At 42.6% G+C, this 21,011-nt stretch overlaps 1 protein-coding gene across 14 annotated transcripts in view; it reads right to left on the bottom strand.

Annotated features, from left to right (window-relative positions):
• The window catches only part of CADPS2 (calcium dependent secretion activator 2), a 581,803-nt gene that overhangs the window by 258,803 nt on the left and 301,989 nt on the right, over positions 1-21,011 (bottom strand). For all 14 annotated transcript variants that reach the window (XM_065397473.1, XM_065397474.1, XM_065397479.1 and 11 more), the window contains exon 7: positions 14,703-14,814. In XM_065397473.1, coding sequence (XP_065253545.1) covers positions 14,703-14,814 — 112 coding nt within the window. The remainder of the gene's footprint in view (positions 1-14,702; positions 14,815-21,011) is intronic.

The following is a 21,011-nucleotide window of genomic DNA, read 5'->3' as shown; positions in this document are numbered from 1 at the left end:
GTGAACAAATAACTTTCTAGATTGTTTTGCCACAGGTTTATTTTCAAAGTGTTATGTCATTTCATGGTTTTAATCATCTAGCTATATTTTCCATAACCTGCTTACAAAGAAGTCATCACCTCCTTCATCTCTTCACTAATGGATTTAGAAAACACCTGTAAGTATCCTTTTTTTCTATACACAGTAATTCTACAAGTTTCACACAAATTCCAGTTGCAGAATGATTTCAAATCACCTTTTACTCTCAATGATCTTATTTTTTAAATATATTCTGTCAGAAGTAACAAACTATAAACCATAATTCTAAAGAGAAGCATAAAGAAATAACCGGATAGGTAACCTTCATTATGAAAGCCGCATGCATTATTTATGACCATATAATTGAGTGCCAAAAGTGGGTCTTGAGTGTTGCATGGGGCCAGGTGACTTATGACAAATCATCAATCTCAGTCTACTGTTGCTTGGGATATTGGTGATAAATGCAGTCATCTTATGATCCTAGTAAGTACTCCAGACTTTTTAATTAAACTAAGCCACAAGGGGTTAAGTATCACATCTTAATCTTCTCCCTCTTTTTTTTAAATCACTGTCTTTCTAAAGATCTAGAAAATAAAAGTTAGAATTTCGCTTTTTATGCTTTTCCTTCTGATCATACACATAACATATATTGCCCAGTGATAAAAATCACAAAAAATAAAATTAAAAAAACCCCACACAGATATACAATATTTTGTATTTAAATACTCTCTTCCAAGCAAGGATCTCAAAGCACTATTTCTTTTTGTGACTGACTGGCAGAATGTTTCTCTCCTAAGCTCTAGGTACAACACAGGTTGAAATTTTCACAGCCGACTAGAGGATGTAGGCACACAACTATCTATTGCAATTGAACTATGTGGCTAAATCCCCAACTCAGCTTTGAAAATGTCAACCACATTATAAAAGCAAATACAGAAGTTATAATTTATACCCAATAGAACAACTCTTCCTCAGTCACTAAACTTATCAGGATGCACAAGTTCCATCCCTTCCCCAGCCTTAATCCACTTCCTCTAGGAAGCTTGGAAGAATAGTTGAGCCACGCAGCATGCCCTAAAGGTTAAACTCTTAATCTGCCAGAACAAAGGTGGAAGCAGGGCGTTCCAGGCCTTGTCCACGCTGCCACTTTACAGTGCTGAAACTTTCTCGCTCAGGGGTGTGAACCCCACCCCCGAGCAATGCAGGTTTCAGCGCTTTAAAGTGGCAGTGTAGACAGTGTACCAGTGCTGGGAGCCATGCCCTCAGCGCTGGTAGCTACTCCCCTTGTAGGGGTGGGTTATTTACAGCCACGACTACACAGCGGCAGCACTTTAACGTTGGTAGTGAAGACATACCCTCAGAGTCAAAGACATTTCATTGAAAACACCTGCCACCTGTACTCTCCTGTTTAAGCCAGGGACTGTTAGCTCAAGCTCTTCACCTGATTTAATCTGCCATGGTGTCAACTAAAGCAGCAGTCCTCAAAAGGACTCTTCAGCAAATTCACCACACCTGAGACACAAACTATAAGCAATCAAGTGAGCCATTTCTTCTGGTTGCTTCTCCCAGCCCACAAGCATAACCTCAATCACATCTGAGGCCACTCCCAGCCAACTGGCCCTTATCTGAGCCCCAATTTAGGCCAGAGACTAGATAAATGGTTAAACAGAAAATGCCAGAATTAAGGTGGACTATGCAATGTTAATTCAGTCCCCTTATGCATATGTATTATGATACATTTAATTACACAATCGCATACTATTTTTTTCAACAGGACCCCTGCCTCATTCAGTGCACAGAATGGATGATGTTCATTGAATAAGTAGTTATTCCACAGTCCATTTTATCCTCAGCCTTTAGGAGTGTCCATGCCTTATTTATTATTCAAACACTGCTCTGAATCTACAATTACTATTTTCCTTCAGGGCTTTACTGTGGTGCTCATGTTGATGGGACATACCCTCATCCAACTGATAGAAAGGCTAACAAGCATTCCTACACTCAGACACTGGCAATTAGGTGCACCTGCAGAATATGCTCCACCTGGAAAAGGGGAGCTTAAAAAGGTTAAACTCACCACAGAGAAGTCTGCCCAGGAGGAGTGGCTGCTAGGGACTGCCAGTGAGTTCAGGAGCGAGGGGAGCCCAGCCTGAGGCAGTGGCTAGCCTTTCCTTTCCCCTCCCCACTTGTTTTGGGGACTGACACTACAAGCCTGATACAGTTGGCGGCCAGGGGGGGCTGCTCCCAGCCAGTGACCTCTGGTGGGACCCAGGCACACTGCCAGGAACTAGAAGTCATTGGACTCAGAAAGGACCGCAGAAGTGAGCTGAATTCCTCTTGGGAACAGAGAGCATACGCAGGAGTGGGGGCTCCCGTGGAGGACCCCGGGGCAAGACACTCAAAGAGACTACAGCCAAGCGCAGGCTGAGGGTTGGCCTGCTACACTCATCACAATGGTATTTTCACAAACATTAGTTTATTTATTTTCATAAGAGCCCTGTGAAATAAAGCGGTATAATTCTCCCCATTTTCCAGATGAGAAACGGAGGCATGGAGAAATTTAGGTCAAAAGTTTTCACTAACTTTGGGTATTCAATTTGAGACCATGACGGCCTTATTTTTCAGAGTCCTTAGCATTATATAACACTTTATTCTATGTACAAAGCACAGCTCCCAGGGGCTTCAGTTGCAGCTGTGAGTCCTCAGCCCCAGGGTCACCCATAAAATGGGAAGCGCACAGTTTGTGACCACCTCTGAAGAGTATGGTTTAAGTGACTTGCCAAGCATCACACAGGCAATCTGTGCCAGAGGCAGGGATAAAACCAATTCTCCAGAGCAGCATTCAACTGCCTTAACCTTGAGACCATGTCATCTTTTCCTACAGTCCCTTGCCCCATTCAGCTACACACCTTCCAGCCTCTGCAACAAATGAGGTAGGGTCCTCCAGACTACAACCACCTTTTTCACACCGCCCCAGTTCATCCCCAGTGCAGCTCCAGCCTGTAAATGAAGGAGGGGTCCTGTGGAAAAATAGTCTGATCATACTGTATCATAATGCACACGCACAAAGGGGCCAAATTACATTTGCACAGACAATATTAATTCTGACATTTCCTAATTTTTGCATTCTTTACTTTGCAAACTTAATATTATTTTAACACAGTTTATTTGTTTTAGAAACCTAGAAAATTATAAAGTAAACTGTATCAGAGGGGTAGCCGTGTTAGTCTGAATCTGTAAAAAGCAACAGAGGGTCCTGTGGCACCTTTAAGACTAACAGAAGTATTGGGAGCATAAGCTTTCGTGGGTAAGAACCTCACTTCTTCAGATGCAAGAGGTTCTTGCATCTGAAGAAGTGAGGTTCTTACCCACGAAAGCTTATGCTCCCAATACTTGTTAGTCTTAAAGGTGCCACAGGACCCTCTGTTGCTTTATAAAGTAAACTGGAAAACCAGAAATTTCACCATGTGGAATTATATTGACCCCTGGCTCCCAGTCCCTGTCTCTTTGTCCAGCCAATTGCAGCGTTCCCACAACCCCGAGACCCTGCTCCCAGTCTTCTCTCCATCTATTGACCCCCCCTACCCTCAACCCACAACCCTCTGCACTTCAGTCAGGCTGCTTCTCAGTGTTGCCAACCTCAAAGATGAAACTGTAGCTCATCACCAGCTACCACCAGCGGCTCTTTTGCAATTTCCCAGAGCCTGATTAGATCCACCCAGCTGGGAGTTTCTTGTTTTTGGAGGCAGGGAGAGAGGCCCTGTGTCCTGCAACCTGAAATAGGGGGAGGGAAGCTGGAGCTGCTAGAGATGGAGAGGGAGGGTATTTTCAAAAGTATGGGAGACATTGTTCTACATATAATTTCCTTTGTTCCCTCAAGTATATCTTTTTGGAAGTTTTCACCATGCAGCAGAATAATTCACTCTATAGAGGGCTTAATTCCTTTATGTTTTACAAATTTAATGACTGAAAAAGGAAAGGATTCCAGACAAAGTAAAGTGTGGGGGTAGGTTTTACTGTATATTTTTGCCTATTGTTACATGGCACCTATGACTGTCAAACTGAGTGAATTATACATGTGACTGGGCCAAACCATTGTCTGCACAAAGGCACAAGAAGTTTCATTGCTAGTATGCCCCTTTGGTAAATTACCTTTAATATACAGATAATGGGACAGGGTCAGTAAAACTGGTTCATGGAGGTATATTATTGAGAGACCCCTTGCCACCAACTTCTTCCCTCAACACCTGGGCATAGGAGTAGCTTTAATTCCTGCAAAAATCTCCTTGGGCAGGAATCGATGTGGGGATGCACTGAATGAGCATATTCTCAGGGTGATTTTGGCTGTGTCCCCTTAACCAGACACTCTTGCCCACTTTTTTAGGGTACACTGCCCCACTTTAAGCCTTCTTCTTCCGCACACAATGGCATGAGAGAGTTTGGGACTACTTTGAGCTACTTTGGTCTCACCAAATTCACACGACTGAACTTCAGAAGGCTGGAAGTTGTAAAGTAATGCCTTTGAATGCCTCGATGACAGATTGCTGAGCATAATTTTATCCTCTGAGGAGTCCATGCGGGCCTCACAGTTGTTGAAGTTGTAAGTCACTTGTGGTTGAGTGTTGGGTAGTGTCAAAGTTCCTTACCCCAAGCACTCCCTGGGCTCTGGGCAGGGACCCAGTTCTCACCCAGGCCGCTGCTCTGGAATGTCCGGGTGGTTTTCCCACTCTGGTTCTAGTCCTAAAAGGCTTAGCCCCAGATAACCCCAGAAATGACAGATTGTCAATGAACAGAACAAAAGGGGAATTAACACAAATGAATCATCCCAAAACTGGGTTAAGGCTCTCTTCCTTCATAGGGCACTCGTCAGGCTGTGGAGAGGAACAGTCCCCTCTCAACGTGAGTCAGCATCGGGCCCTCCCTTCCATCAGGGAGGGGCTGTCAGGCAACAATCATCTGAGGAGCTCCTGCCTTCAGCCAGTCCTCTCTCCAGGAGCTGAGACTGAAGGTTTGTTCTTCTCCCTGGTCTGCCATCAAATGAGCTGGGCTTCTCATTTTTAAGCTCCTCTCTCCAATTCCGACATCTCTCACTGGTGTGATGGAGCAGGGCCACCCAAGCCTACATTAGCTTGTTAACCTGTGTTGCCCAGTGTGGGGGTTTTATAACTTATCACAGGTAGAAATTCTGAGGGAAAGCTCTCAGGCAAAGCAAAGGACAATGATTGGGAGGAGGGGGGAAGGGCGCTGAAGCCTGGTCACCAAGGCAGTTTGTGGGGATTCCATATAACCTACATTACCTACCTTGCTGAGTGATCTCAGACTTGCCAGCTGTCATAATACTAGAACAGAAACTGCACAAAAATGACTAGGGAAAATGGCAAACAGCAGAGAGTCATAGTTTCGGTGTAACTGCACCTTTGACCCCCACCATGGTCTACTCAAAGGATGCACCTTTAAGTCTCAGGCCTCTTGCCATCACCTTTCTGTGGCCGTGGAGCCATGTCCTCTTTCCCTCCGGACCAGGGTTTAGGCTGCAACCCCCCACCTCGCAATTTACTGTGCATATCCTAGCAGGTCTGACCTAGCTCAGTACCTGCCATTTCAGTCTTTTTTTCTCTAGGAGCACTGACAGTGGTTTACCAGTAACTAGACAGCTTTGAAAAAGCAAGGTACATTGATTTAAGGACAAAATTCTTACAGAGAAAACATAAAAAACAACAGGTGCTATTTCAATACAAATAATAATAGTCATAACAGGTCTAAACACACATTTAAGCTTACTGGAGGACCACCATCAGTCCTATGGAGACCACAGCAGGTTCAAGTCCTTCCAACCCTTCAGCAGGGTTTGGAACCTTGGTTAAACATTGATGTCAGTTTGTTGGATCAAAATGAGAGCCCTCTGGAGTCTGTTTAAACTCAGCCTTTATACCCCAAAAGCCTTTGTTCCCAGGCCTCCTGAAACAGCTAAAACTAGTCAAGACTCCTTTCCCCAGGGGGCAAAGTGTCAAGGCTGGGTGTCTGCATAACCAGTATTGGGATTTTGCACTAATCACTTACCTAGTGATTCCATATTTCCCATGAAATACACCCAGTGAGCCAGAAACATACACATACATATAATACATATTGACACAAAGGTCTTTGAATATTCTACAGGCCCATGTTGTCTGACCCATCCCAGTATAGCAGTCTTTGAAGTGTCCATGATTTCAAGATCTGGCTCAAACATACAGATAACATTCATAAAGTTGAAACAATAGTCCCTAAAGCTGGTGTGTGTATTTGCAATATCTGACACACAAAGCACCTGCTGAGAAGACCCTAAAATAATGATATAGGTGATGAGAGGGAGTGAGGTCTGGCAGCACATGGGGCCAGCTGTAGCAATGGGAGCCTTTGGATGCTGCCACCTGAGCCCCACACAACTGCTGAAGTGGCTGGAGAGCTAACATTAAGCTAGGGGCGTTCCAGCCTTCCTACACATGCTCCCCCAAAGAATTGGTTTCTGCCAGAAAGACCATGCTGGAGTGAAAGGCAGATGGTAAACATTTCTGAAGAAATGAGACTCAGACAGAGTTGCTCAGGAAACCTCTGCTTTTGAGCATGAGGAAAAAGCCTGTGGAACCACACCTGTAATGGGTGTTGGGGATGGGACCTGCACTCCAAGACTTGGAAAAGACAGAAAAACAGATGAGGGGTGGGAAGGAAAAAACAAGTATTTCATCACCTGATAGAGAAGCATATTCCCACAACAGAGAACAACAAACTAGAATATTCTAAGTGTGGAATCTGTTTTAAAATTTACTTCTTTTCTCGGAGGGTGTTTGAACAGATCACAGAATATAAATTATGTGCCTGCTGTAATCAACATTCAGAAACTAGAAAATTATGCAAGTGTGGGTACCTGCCCAGCAAGATATCTTTAAAGCAAATACAGAATAACAGCATCAATGAAAAGCATAGCTATAAAGCTAATTATTACTGGCTGCATTTGGATGTGACAAGCAGCTCAAAAGACAATAGTTCTTCGCTCTTAATTGAATAATCAGTGCAACAAGACTAAATTATCTTTATATTCAAAAAATATCTGTAATCAAACACCACCTGCTGCTCCCACATTGTATTCACATGTGTGTGAAGCAAGCACAATGGCTGTCTCTTTGAATTATTACGTTTGAACATCTTCATAGACAAAGCATGGAACAAAAAAAAAAAAGGAGCACAGGATCGCTGGTAGGAAGGAGAGAGAAAATTAATATGCTCATCACTTTTTACACTCACTCAGCTGTCACACACAAACTCCAGCATTTACATCAACCCTGTTTTGTGTACATACATAGCTAGATACCTGGGCAAACTGGAGTCAGCATAGGGTGACCAGATAGCAAGTGTAAAAAATCGGGACGGGAGTGGGGGATAATAGGTGCCTATATAAGAAAAAAGCCCTCCAAAATCGGGACTGTCCCTATAAAATCGGGACATCTGGTCACCCTAAGTCAGCAGCATGCAAAAGAATGCACATATTTTGGGAGATCTCAACCATTACCTAATTCAGGGTGGTCCAACCTTTTCACTGCCATGGGCTGGATGCTAGTTGGCCCACCCTGACCTAATCTTCTCAAATTCTGTTTTCTCGTTAGAAGAAATTTACAACTTTAATAAATTTAAACTTAAGAACTTTAAATGCTGTACTCTGCTTTGCTCCTGTAACACGCTGCTGCGGACACCCAGAGCCTCAGCAAGAGACATCTTTCTGCCTCAGCAAGAATGATCTTAGCTGGAGGTTAAACTGTGTCAGCTCCCTGCCACAACAGTCTGTTTTCCTCACCAGCAAACTCCTCAAGGCTCTCCCAGCCCAAACTTTACCCAGCAGGTAACCATCAGTGAATTCCAGCCCCCAAGCTCCTCGGAAATATTTCTCTGCAATGCACAGCATCTATCACTGTACATTCACAGAAGACATTCAGTTTGCTGCTCTTTTAGAGAGTCAGTACATTACAGCTTATTAGTTTGACTGGAATAAACAAACCCTTCCCTTCAAATACAGCACTGAGTAGGTTTACATTAAAAATAAAAAAATGATTAACAAAAGGACATAGGTTAAGAGATACCAAACAAAAGGGATAAAAGTAGAAATGGTTACAAGCAAATAAAAGTAAAAACAGGCTACAACTTAATAGAGTAAGATACAGTCTTTGTTCTTGATAATTTCTCTAAACCAGTCTCCTTTTCAGCTTTTCCTGGCCAGCTTGGCCAGGATCCATCACAAAGATCAAATTGCTTGGTTCTTTTGTCTCCTAAGCTGACAGATAAAGATAGAGTCTCCCTCTGTTCCTTATAGCCCCAAGGGATGTCTTTGTGTTACAAGGCAGGAAGGCCTCCTGGGGATTCAGTCTCCTGTCTCTCTGGGGTGCAGGACCAGTGTTAATTCTCTGCCTCTGGAGTTCAGGATCAGGATAACCCCCAATGCTTTAACTCAATGGCTTTGTTTACTGCTAATATGTAAATTGAGGTAAACCTATATTCCTTTATCTAAGACAGACTTGATTATTACTTTTACCTAGGCTAAGATGTCTGGTCTTACACATAGTTCTAGTAACATCATACAGATGGAATTGGTAACTTCATATATAATGTTAATGCCTGCATTTTACAATGATATTAATAGCCAGTGTGTTGTTAGTTTTCAAATGATACCCCACGGGGCATATTCTGTACTAATGTCATTACAGTAGTGCATAGGGTGTGAATACAGGGGTACCTAGGGTCACAGTTCTCTAACACTTGTTTAAATGAAATGACTGAGTGTAGGCTTAGGTCTGTACAAAGACAAGCACACACCTTTGCTCATTTGTATTGCTGTAGTGCCTGGGAGCCCTAGTCATGGGGTCCTGGTTCACTTCTCATTTTACATGGAGTCAGTATATCTAATGATCCTCCAGTATCTTCCAGAAGAACAGTGAAAAAGGCGTTGGTTTTAAAAAAAAATGTTCTGAGCAACCAGCAGAAAGCAAACAGAGCATCCCTGTGTGAGCAAACTATCCTTGCCTTCATATTTGGATTCGTTAGACAGAAAATAAGATGTCAGAAGAGTGCCAGGTAAGAGATTCCTCCAATCACAGGCATATTCTAAATGCCTTAGAAGCTGAAGACACCAGATACGCACAATATACGATTATTTACACAATGGCATAAACGTGTGAAACATTTTACAAAACAAATAAAGATGGACTCCTCCCCCTGAAGAATATACAGTTTAAGGCCCTGATCCTGCAACTGGCTGTAAATGGAGGGATACCAGTGTCTGTATACAATCTGTTGCAGGATGAAGCCTCACATTAAGACAAGATCAACAAGAGGCGACTGTGACCCTAAGAATTCCTCAATGAAAACTGGCAAATGGTTCACTGTTCTATAACAGCATCTCTTGTCATACCTGACAAACTCACTACACCTAGCACACTGCTTTCATAGTATTTTTAACTATAAAGAATGTCATGTGAAGTCTTCAATGAAGGCCAGGATCACACTGGTCATTAATATCACTGTGAAATGTATGTACTGACACTATGTAAGAAGTTATCTATATATATTGAAAATATGTTTTGAAGTCTGAATCAATGCAGGGTTGACAAGCAGATTTTGCCAGACAATGGAAATATATTCACCTTTGCCTCGGTTCACATGTAACTTAAGCATTATAAACTAACCCAATGGAAGCTCCATTTGCATAAGAAGTCACAACATAAGGATGTGAAGTCAATAAGTCAGCACACCAGGGAACAAACCAAGAGGGGACATCCTGACCCTGGAGACAAAACAATGCATTTTTGGGGGTGGGGGAGGGATATAAGACGCAGGCAAAAGGACACTTCTTTATCCTTCACTAAGGAAACAAAAAGGACAGCACTTTTTGCATTCATGAAAGAGGGATTTCAGCCATGTTGGTTGGAGAGACAGAGATTGCTTTAGGGGAGATAAACTACTTTAGACAAGGGTTTGGCATGTTAAAATTAAATTTAGACTTAGGAAGCCTGTTTCCTTTTGTTTTATATGTAACCATTTCTGTTCCATTATTATCCTTACTCACTATCTCTTAATCTTAGCCTTTGACAATAAATTTATGATTGTTTTCACTATAAATATATCTCAGTGCTATGATGTTATAAAGGAGTTGATCCTCAGTTGAATCAAACAAGCTACTATGTATACTGTCCCCTCACGGACAGCAAATCTGGTAATTTCTGAGAGTATCTAGTGGTTAAGGGCTGGACACTGCAAAGACCGCTCCAAGGACTCGGGGGTTGGTGTGTGCCTATCATTAACTTGAATAGAGACAGTGAGGTTTGCGGATGCTAGGAAGTAGGTGCTTATATTGCCAGAGGCTACTGGTTTCATGAAGCTGAGCCTCAGCAGACAAAGATAAGACTGCTTAATGCTAAAGGCGGGTAGTGGTGAGGTGCCTCTAAGCCCTGGGTACCCTGGGTAGCGTCACAGTGAAAAAGGTGATAACTGTGAGACATGCACGTTTAGATGAAGGATATGTGTGTCTTTAGAGTGGCAAGACGTTTGGTTGTTTATTTTTTATTCTTGATTTTATATTTCTTTCTTTTTTCCCCTTTAATTTTACATGATCTCTCCCCCCAAGGGAAAAAAAAAGATCAGATCTGAAACATGACAGGAACTTTTTATATTTTAATATTTCAATCCAACATATCAACAGATGTTTTGCCTGACTGAGAAGTGAGCAACTTCTCTGGGCCTTGAAAGATGATCTTCCTGAGATTATATCACATTATATATAAGATTTGTCATACTTGACCAGATTATTGGAAGCACATTTTTTTTTCAAATGGAATATTGTCACTGAACTTCTGCAATAAATGGCTCTCTTCATTTGTTGTAGTTCACAATTATTCTCAGGTACTCTTACTTAAGAACTGTCTGAAAGAGATGCATGTTCAATGTAACAATAAGAAAAATATTCTTTAAATAGGCCTAGCATTATCCTTTTTATGTAGTAACAGGGAGTTGTCACAATCTCAAAAAAGGAATTGGAAAAGATATAGAAAAGGGCAACAAAAATGATAGGGGTATGGAAAGGCTTCCATATGAAGAGAGATTAATAAGACTGGGAATTTCAACTTGGAAAAGGGGGGATAGAATAGAGTTCAATAAAATCATGACTGGTGTGGAGAAAGTAAATAAAGAAGTGTTATTTACTCCTTCTCATAACACAAGAACTAGGGGTCACCCAATGAAATGAATAGGCAGCAGGTATAAAACAAACAAAAGGAGTATTTCTTCACACAACGTATAGTCAACCTGTGGAACTTTTTGCCAGAGGATGTTGTGAAGATTAAGACTAACAGTGTTCATAAAAGAACTAGATAAGTTCATGGAGGATATGTCCATCAATGGCTATTAGCCAGGACGGGCAAGGATGCAAAACCAAAATCAAACCCATAATTGTAAGTATGTACTATAGCTATGGATATACAAAGAGATGACTACGCAGTGAAAGGAGGACACATTTTCAAAATGCTGTAAAGGATTTATTCATGCAACTCCCAATGATCTTTATAGGAGTCAACTGCCTAAATTTAGGGTCCAAAATTTGAATCTTTATCCTACAGTGTCTGTAATGATGTTTTATGGATAATATAACGGATGACTCAACCATAAAGTGGTTCTGCACAGTGAGAAAACAAAAATAGCATTTGTTATTCAGTGAAAAATAACATTTCAGTGGGCAATTTGTCATTAAGAATAATTTAATTACTCTTCAGAGTAACAGAAATTACTTTCGATTTCAGCAAGATTTACTTTTCTAGTACAATAGCATCCACTGACACAACTCAGTACTATAACAACCACAAATTAGATGATTAAATCTTTGTAAGAACCTCTAATTGCTTTTTCAACCAGCAGGGCCCAACTCACCATCCTCTTACTCTATCTGTGAGTGGACCATGAGTCATTCAGGGGAAAGCATTTCTATGCTTTTTCCTGCGCCCTAAACAGTAGCCACCTGCAACATCTCTCAATTCAGTCACACAACAGCAGCACCCCTACAGCCCCAGGTAAGACAGTGATATGTTTGACTTTTTATAAGAAGAATCATAGACTCCACCGGTCTACCCCTTGTTGTTCCTCTGCCGATATCTCTGGCAGATCTCACCAGAGCAACGTATCCTGCCCCTGCCTTCAAACGGGAAGTGAAATGCTACAAAGTTGGGACTGACCTGAGTCATGAGGTTCAGATTCAGATTCAAACTTTCTGAAGAAGTTGAAGATACATCATCAACCACTGTAAGCACTTTGTTGCACCAAGTAATGGACTTCTCCAAATGCTTTCAAGAGATTTATGGTCAGATTGTATGTCCATGGTGTAACCGTAAGTGTATTGGTGAAATATTCCCATTCCAAAGGCTATGGACAATGATTTGTTTGCATATGCAACAGGTTGTCTCCCTTGCAGCATGTCCCCCAAGCAACCCCTTGCCAACAGGTTGTCCCCACTTGCAGCTATTCCTATCTCAGTTTCATCATATTGCTGCACCCAGGGTTCCTCTGGGTTCTAATATTTCAGAATGGGAGCCTTCCCAATCATCTCTTTTACTTTCTAGAATGTTTGCTCATGTTGGTCCATCCACTCCCATAAGTTGTCTCAAAGTGCCAACTGTCTCAGGATCCTGCAGCTCTCAGACAGATGGCTGCAAAACTTAGCTACTAAATAACTGACCATTCACAGGAATCTCTGAACTCCTTTAACACTACTGAATCTTGGCATTTCTTTACAATGCCTCACTTTCTCTGGGTCTACTTTCAGGACTTTGGAGGTCAACAAATGTCCAATGTATGGCATCTCAGTTACTCTCAACCTGAGCTTGTCTAAGTTCAATTTAATATTCTTTTCTCAGCATCTCTGTAAAAACTGTAATAATTTGTAGTCATGATCTCGTTGTACTTGTTCTGGATTATCACCTTCTCTTACTATCAGCACATTATCAGTTATTGTCCAGATTCTCGTCAGGCCCTCCAATGTGTGGGTCAATCTGCTCTGGAATACCTCTGGTGCTGGCATCCTTAACCATAAGTTGCGAAGGTTGTCAAGTAACTGGATTCTTCATTCAGTTCAGTGTGTCAGAATCCATTTTTTACATTGCATATTGTAAAAAGTCTCACTTTACACAGATCTGGTGATAAGTCCTCAACTGTAGGTAGAAGGAAATGTTTCCGTTTCAAAGCTTTGGGTCTATGCATATTCTCAGTTTTCCAGATGACTTTTCTTACTACTCCAAGACTGCTTATCCAATCTATGCTATTCTCTACAGGCTGTACAATTCCACAATTCTGTAGGCGCTGCAGTTCCTCTTTCAGTGGCTGTAGTACTGCAATGGGTACTTTTCTTTTTGGCAATTTAACTGGCTTCACACTAGTGTCAATCTCTACTGGCAAACACCATCTAGACATCTGTCTCCATGAAACACATCTCTATACACCCTCTGTATCATCTCCTGGGCCCAGGTAATACCATCCTAGATAGCTTTAGTCATTTTGCTAATCACTTTCATTATGTTCTAGAACTGTACTTTTATCAGGTTCATGGCTTAGGTGGGCTTGCTGTCCGGAAGTGGTATTGCTGTCTCATCTATTACCACAGAGTCCAGTCTGCATTTCTTTTTGTTCCTTGGATTTCTTATTTTGATTTTACATTACCCCATAGCCTTCAATGTGGTATGATTGTACATTGCTAGCTGCTATTCCCTAGCTCTATGCCAAAATGTTATAAGAATCTGAAAATATTACAAGCAGCTCATGACGGGGTGGGGGTGGGGTATTTATCAGGAACCCCTTGATCAAATGACCCAGTGACTTACTGCCCTTTGATCTCATTCAGTTCCATTGTTCAGGAAACATGTTCACATTATCTTAACCACTTACCAGAGTCTTTTTTCCTTCTTCTCTTTAATTGGGAGGCTATATCTGCCACTGGCAGGCAAAGAACAAGGAACATGCACAACACATTCTCTGAAAATTCAATGGCAGGGCTCAAAATCCCAGTTCATGGGTGCAGTTCAGGTTCAATGAGTACAGTATGTTCCTTTGCACCACCCAGTTGCTGTGACAACAGATTGTCTGGAAACCCTCTTGCTTCAACAGAGCCCTAGTCTTCTGTAAAGGCACATAGTGCATTTCACTCTTTTAGGTGCATCACTTTGGCACACACCCACCTAGAGTTACAAACTTTACTCTTAATAACTTTTTCGGTATTGCTGTCCCAAAGAGGCAATTGGTGCCATGCCCTAGCTGAGATAAATCCTGAGCAACTGAGATTAGTTCGGGGAGGATCAATGTTTCCAAAAATATAAAATGTTGTGATACTTTGGGGGGGGGGGGGGGGGAGGGGCGCTGTATCTTGGAAACCACTTGTTCAAATGACCCCAAATTTGAAGCACTAACACTATGCAGAAACCCCTGAGACACAGCAAAATTCAAGACAATCCGAATCAGAATACAGATTTTGGAGCACTTAGAATAGCCCACCTTTAAACAGAAAGCAAGCATCAGTCTTAACTATAGCGGAGCAGGTGGTCTGCTATAATGAACACCTTATAGCTTTGTTTGCACAATGTGCTTTGTCAATATTCTAATTTTGTAAATGCAATGACACTCACCCTTCCTAATTCTTTATCTTCAAGGGCTAGGACACCAGTGCTTTCTGTAAAGAGTTTTACTTTGACAACAGGCCGAGGGTGAGTAGTGGTGAAGTCCCCTTGAGTTCCCCATCTGTAATAAATAAAGTAACAGAATTTAGGTTTTATTTTTTAAAGCTTTAAGGCAATAGCTTTGTAATGTTTTGTAGAATACATGTAACTTTATTCCTTGGGCGTAATTTTTAAACAGTAGAACTGTATATTTAGGCAAAAACATTTTGTACATCTGCAGCTATACTTTGCTACAGAGACTAGACATTTGCAGCTGAAAATTGGGCTTCCTTTGTGATGGAACATGGTTTTCGTATATGATTTTGTAATTAAAATCACAATTTGACAGATGGCATAATCAAAGCATTGCAACAATAGACTACTGGGAGAATGCAGTATCAAGCTTGTGGACAGATTTATGTATAACAAAGCAGAAGATCACATTTATTCTTCTATTGAAATATACTGAAATTATTAGGTTTAATATAATTGCTTGGGCGTGTAAAAATTAAATTGATTTCTCAAGTGATTCACCCAATTGTAAAGTTGGGCCCCGATCCTGCAAAGACTCATACATGGGCTTAACTTTGAAACTATTCGCTTGCTTAAACTTAAGCACATGTCTGAGTGTTTGTGTAACCCAGGTGGTTTATAGTGCAGCATTTGACTTGTTTCTCCAGGGAAGAGGGAGAGAAACAGTGGGGAGGAGGCATGGATCTTAGCTGGATACTCCGTGAGTTTGCATACCTGCAGAGACAACAACAGGGCAACTCACTTAGAAGAAAGCAGAAACTTTCAGAACAGGGTGTGGCAGGTACTAGATATGCTCAGTAGCTGTTTCTGAGGCTGTACATAAAGTTTTCATTTTGGGCAACCCATTTGGCAGGTCACATTCTAGTCACCCTCTGAGAGCAGACCCATTCAGAGAACAAGGGTCGAGGGCAAGGTTATAAATACCGGAGTTACAAAGAGGACCAAGGGATGTGTCTGCTGTGAGGGCTGGGTCCCAATCCCTCTACCACTCGGGATACAGCGCAGTGCTATTTCAGCTTTACTTACTAGGGAAGCCCTCTATTAGGATAGTGTTTGGACCACTTTGGTTGCATTTTATGGATCTAGAGGGAGAGCTTGGGAGATGCAGGGAGCATTTATTCCTCCACAGAGCCTGGGGAACTTACACTGAACTATCAGTAACTGCTTTAAACTGGGATTCTGTCTCTGTGAGAAAGAGAGAGAATGGAGCAGCACTTTGCGAGATGAGGGTTTGTGACTAAGCTGACTTATGGGGAGAAGATAGTGCCCTATAGAGGGAGCACCTTATAGAGATACAGGGGAATCTCTGTGCCACTTTGGATACACGCTACAGATTTCTGTTTAACCAGCAACTGAGGGTATTTTTACACCGCAATATAAACCCAAGCTCAGACTCAGGCTCAAGCCCAAGCCCACCTTCTGACTACCCACAATTCTATCTGATTCAAGCCCAGGACCACAAGGGTGGAGGGTTCAAAGCCCAAACGCCATGGGGGTTTGGGCCCAAACTCCATTGTTTTGCAGTGTGGATGCAGCTCAGGCCCGAGCCCTCCAGATTCGGCTCCTGAGAATCTGCCAACTGTAACCCATAATCCCATGGGACAGTGTCCTTTGTCCTTTCTATCCCAAGACTGGCCAATCGATCCCCAGGAAACAGAAGAAACTCTCTGGTTCAAGTACAGCTGCTCAGCATTTAACCCTTTCCTTTTGTTCAGGACACAGAGCTGCAAACACAGTGAACCTCCTCCTGCATTTGCAATGGCCACTGACATGAAGAAGTCCTTTGTAAGTGTGCTGCAGGCAGATACTGGTGAATCTCTGGTGTGAGGTGAGTAAACAGTTTGAATTTAGCAAGAGTTCCAGGAATGACCACACATACCAGCTAACAGCAAAGAAGCTTGCAGTGTTGGGGATTTACTGGATCAGTGACCAGTGTAGGGAGCAGATTAAGTAGCTCAAGACAGACTACTGGAAAGCCAGGGATGAAAACCACTCCTCTAGGAACTCCATATCATCCTGCCCATTTTACAAGGAGTTTGACTGGGTGCTGGGTACTGTGCCAAGCAGGGCTGGATGAATGTTTTGTGGGCCTCCGCTCCACCCACCCCAAGACCCCCCCCATTTTGTTCCTCGAGACCCCACCCCAACTCGACCTCTTCCCCCCAAGACCCCACCTGCCACTTGAATGGGGGGAGAGGGCAGAGAGGAGTGAGCAGGGCCTCGGGGGGAGGGGGGCGGGAGAGGCCAAGTGGAGGCAGGGCCTCAGGGCAGAGTGTGGCAGAGCAGGGAGCGAGGCCACGGTCTGGGCACCAGGGCCCCTTCTGAGTGTGGACCCGGCCCTACAGGACCATTGGCGCCATTGTAAAACCGGTACTAGCGCTGAGCCAAGATGGCAAACTTCTAATCCCTGAATCCAGTACAGCACTGGAGGGGAGCCAGCAAGTCCCAGATCAGGCTGATGAAGTGACTTTTTCTCAAACTGGTCCCCAAGGAAGCTTTGCCACTGGAGAAGCTGCAGCACATTTTGGGACCCTGCTTGGAGTCCCTGCTTGATTTGTTGGGGAAGAGTCAACGTGGTTTTTGTAACAGGAAATCATGCCTCACCAATCTACTAGAATTCTTTGAGGGCGTCAACAAGCATGAGGACAAGCGGGATCCAATGGATATAGTGTACTTAGATTTTCAGAAACTCTCTGACAAGGTCCCTCACCACCAAAGGCTCTTAAGCAAAGTAAGCTGTCATGGGATAAGAGGGAAGGTTCTCTCATGGATCAGTAACTGGTTAAAAGATAGGAAATAAAGGGTAGGAATAAATGGTTAGTTTTCAGAATGGAGAGAGGTAAATAGTGGTGTCCCCCCAGGGGTCTGTACTCGGACCAGAACTATTCAACATATTCATAAATTATCTGAAAAAGGGGTAAACAGTGAGGTGGCAAAATTTGCAGATGATACAAAACTACGCAAGATAGTTAAGTCCAAAGCAGACTGTGAAGAGTTACAAAGGGGTCTGACAAAACTGAAGGACTGGGCAACAAAATGGCACATGAAATTCAATGTTGATAAATGCAAAGTAATACACACTGGAAAAATATAATCCCAACTATACATAGAAAATGATGGGATCTAAATTAGCTGTTAGCACTCAAGAAAGAGATCTTGGAGTCATTATGGATAGTTCTCTGAAAACACCACTCAATGTACAGCGGCAGTCAGAAAAGCTAACAGAATGTTGGGAATCATTAAGAAAGGGTTCAGAGTAGCAGCCGTGTTAGTCTGTATCCTCAAAAATAACAGGAGTACTTGTGGCACCTTAGAGACTAACAAATTGTGGGTTGTAGCCCACGAAAGCTTATGCTCTAATAAATTTGTTAGTCTCTAAGGTGCCACAAGTACTCCTGTTATTATTAAGAAAGGGATAGATAATAAGACAGAAAATATCATATTGCCTCTATATAAGTCCATGATATGCGGACATCTTGAATACTGCATGCAGATGTGGTTGCCCCATCTCAGAAAAGATCTGTTGGAATTGGAAGAGGTTCAGAAAAGGGCAACAAAAATGATTAGGGGCATGGAACAGCTTCTATATAAGGAAAGATTAAAAAGACTGGGACTTTTCAGCTTGGAAAATAGACGACTAAGGGGGAATATGATAGTAGTCTATAAAATCATGACTGGTGTGGAGAAAGTAAATAAGGCAGTGTTATTTACTCTTCTCATAACAAAAGAGCTAGGGGTCAACAAATGAAATAAATAGGCAACAGGTTTAAATCAAAGAAAAGGAAGTATTTCTTTACACAATGCACAGTCAACCTGTGGAACTCTTTGCTAGAGGATGTTGTGAAGGCCAAGACTATAACAGGGTTCAAAAAAGAACTAGATAAATTCATGGAGGCTAGGTCTATCAAAGGCTATTAGCCAGGATGGGCAGGGATGGTGTCCCTAGCACTGTTTGCCAGAAGCTGAGAATGGGCGACAGAGGATGGATGATTTGGTGATTACCTGTTCTGTTCATTCCCTCTGGGGCACCTGGCATTGGCCACTGTCAGAAGACAGGATACTGGGCTAGATGGATCTTTGGTGTGACCCAATATGGTCGTTCTTGTGTTCTGTCGCAGCTTCTCCTCAGCCCAGGCTCCAAAGGGAGCAGTAGCTCTCTGTTCCAGTTCCCTGCCCACAATATGGACACTGCCACTCCCCTGCACCCTCTGACCCAGGAAGCTCAGTCCAATGCCAGAGAGCATCTACCACTGCATTATGGGATCTGCAGTCCTTCACAGTAAGCATAACAGTACACAGAGGTCTGAGAGGGTTCAGAGGCTCCTCAAATAGGAGCCTTCACAAAAGTAAAGTTTTTTATTTTATTAAGAAGTTTTATTGCTATCACTGCATCACATCATATAATGTGTGTTTCAAATAATAAACGTAAAGACATGCTATGGAACAACTGGAAAGATGTATGCAAACACCATTTCTCAATAGTTACCTAAATATATCTCATACTGTACATTCACAGTTCTTACCACTCTCACCCCACCCCCATTTCATAAGTGGGCGCATTATTAATTCATAAGCACAATGCATGGCAATCAACTCTTCATCCTGCAGTTCATAAGCAGTCCTTTCATCCACAAGTACAATGCATGTAATTAACAATCCCCCTCAAAAAATTTTTCCTAAGCAGTCATGTCATTCATTCTTTCGTTCTTAAGTACATTGTATGGCTATCGACCCCTCCACGTCCCTCAGTTTTCACAAGCGGTTCATGTCGATTCATTCATTCATAAGTACAATGCCTGGCAATCACTCTCCCCACCCAACCATTTCATTGCATGATGTGACAGTACCTCATGTTCTGTAAAAATTGCACAAGCAAATTCATAAACATACTATTCTGCCTCTTTCACTGGCCCATGCAAGTCCATAATGTGGGAACACAAGGCATCCCTGACTTCTATTGACTGGGTGCAGTCAGCTCCAGCTGTGGTAGGTGCACTTTCTGGCTCAGGGTACAGATTGCGAAGAGCACAGCAAGCTACAGTGATGTGGACAGCATTGATGACACTAGTATCCAGATGGTTTTGTAGACATCTCCAATGCGGTTTCAATCTGTCAAAAGCATATTCAGCAACCATTCTGCACCTGCTGAGAGTGTAATTAAAGCTTCTTTTGCCAGGTCCTATGAAATCAGGATATAGTTTCATAAGCAAAGGCAAAATGGTTTCATAAGCAGTGTCCCCAATGAGAATAGAGACAGTCACTCCATTTATGACAATGTCATTTGATGGTAACAGCATCCCAGTCTGTCCATGAATGTAGACACTCGATCAGCAGAAAATCTGGCTTCATATATTTTTCCAGTGCAGCTTATACTGGCATCCATAAATAAGCCTCTGTGGTCCACAAGGGTCTGCATAATAATGGAGTAGTATCATTTGCGGTTTATGTACTCGTGCTCCTTGAGGATGAGCAAATATGGGTACATGAGCCCCAACAATAGCCCAAACGCAGTTTGGAAAATCAATTCTCTCAAAACCAGTGACTACTTCAGATATATTATTGTTTACGCCCACCATCTTTGGGTAAATCACACACCTGATGGCCTCTGAAACCTCCATGACGACTTTACTCACTGTTGACTATCGAATGCCAAACTGGTTAGCAATAAACCTGTAGCAGTCTGCGGTAGCCAGCTTCTAGACAGTTATAGCAACCTGTTTGTGGATAGGTATGGCTTCCCTCATGCACATGTCATGACACTGGAGGGTTAGGGAAAGCTGCTCACAAGGCTCCAGAAATGTGACTTTCTTCATGCAAAAGTTCTGCTGGTCAACCAATGTCTGCAGGAGAATGTGATTCCACCAGTCTATGCTTGTGGCCCTGCTTCAGAAGTGCTGATCTAGGTAGAGTACATAAGCGGCTACACTGAGCTGCGAGCATCAGCAACCAATTCTATTCATCCATGTCTGTATTGCCCTCCTCCTCTTCCTCCATCAGGTGCCTTCAGTAGCTCGGAAACCTCCACTGGAATGTTTCCCAGTGTCTAATGGATGCTCTTCCTGTTTGCGAAATAGGAGTGAAAATGCAAGGAAAAGAAGCTCTTTAAATAGTGACTCTTCCATGTTGCTGGCTCTGATTATTAGGAGCATTCAGACCTAAAACATAGCTCGGCAGGATGTGTTGCAGGCTGCCACAACTTCCTGTAACATTCAGGGCAGACCATCAAGTTTCCCCACACTGTCCAAG

Source organism: Emys orbicularis, chromosome 1, assembly GCF_028017835.1.
Source record: "Emys orbicularis isolate rEmyOrb1 chromosome 1, rEmyOrb1.hap1, whole genome shotgun sequence".
NCBI classification, from domain to species: domain Eukaryota; kingdom Metazoa; phylum Chordata; order Testudines; family Emydidae; genus Emys; species Emys orbicularis.
The sequence above is the reverse complement of the archived record's forward strand: the minus strand, read 5'-3'. Positions and strand labels throughout refer to the sequence as shown.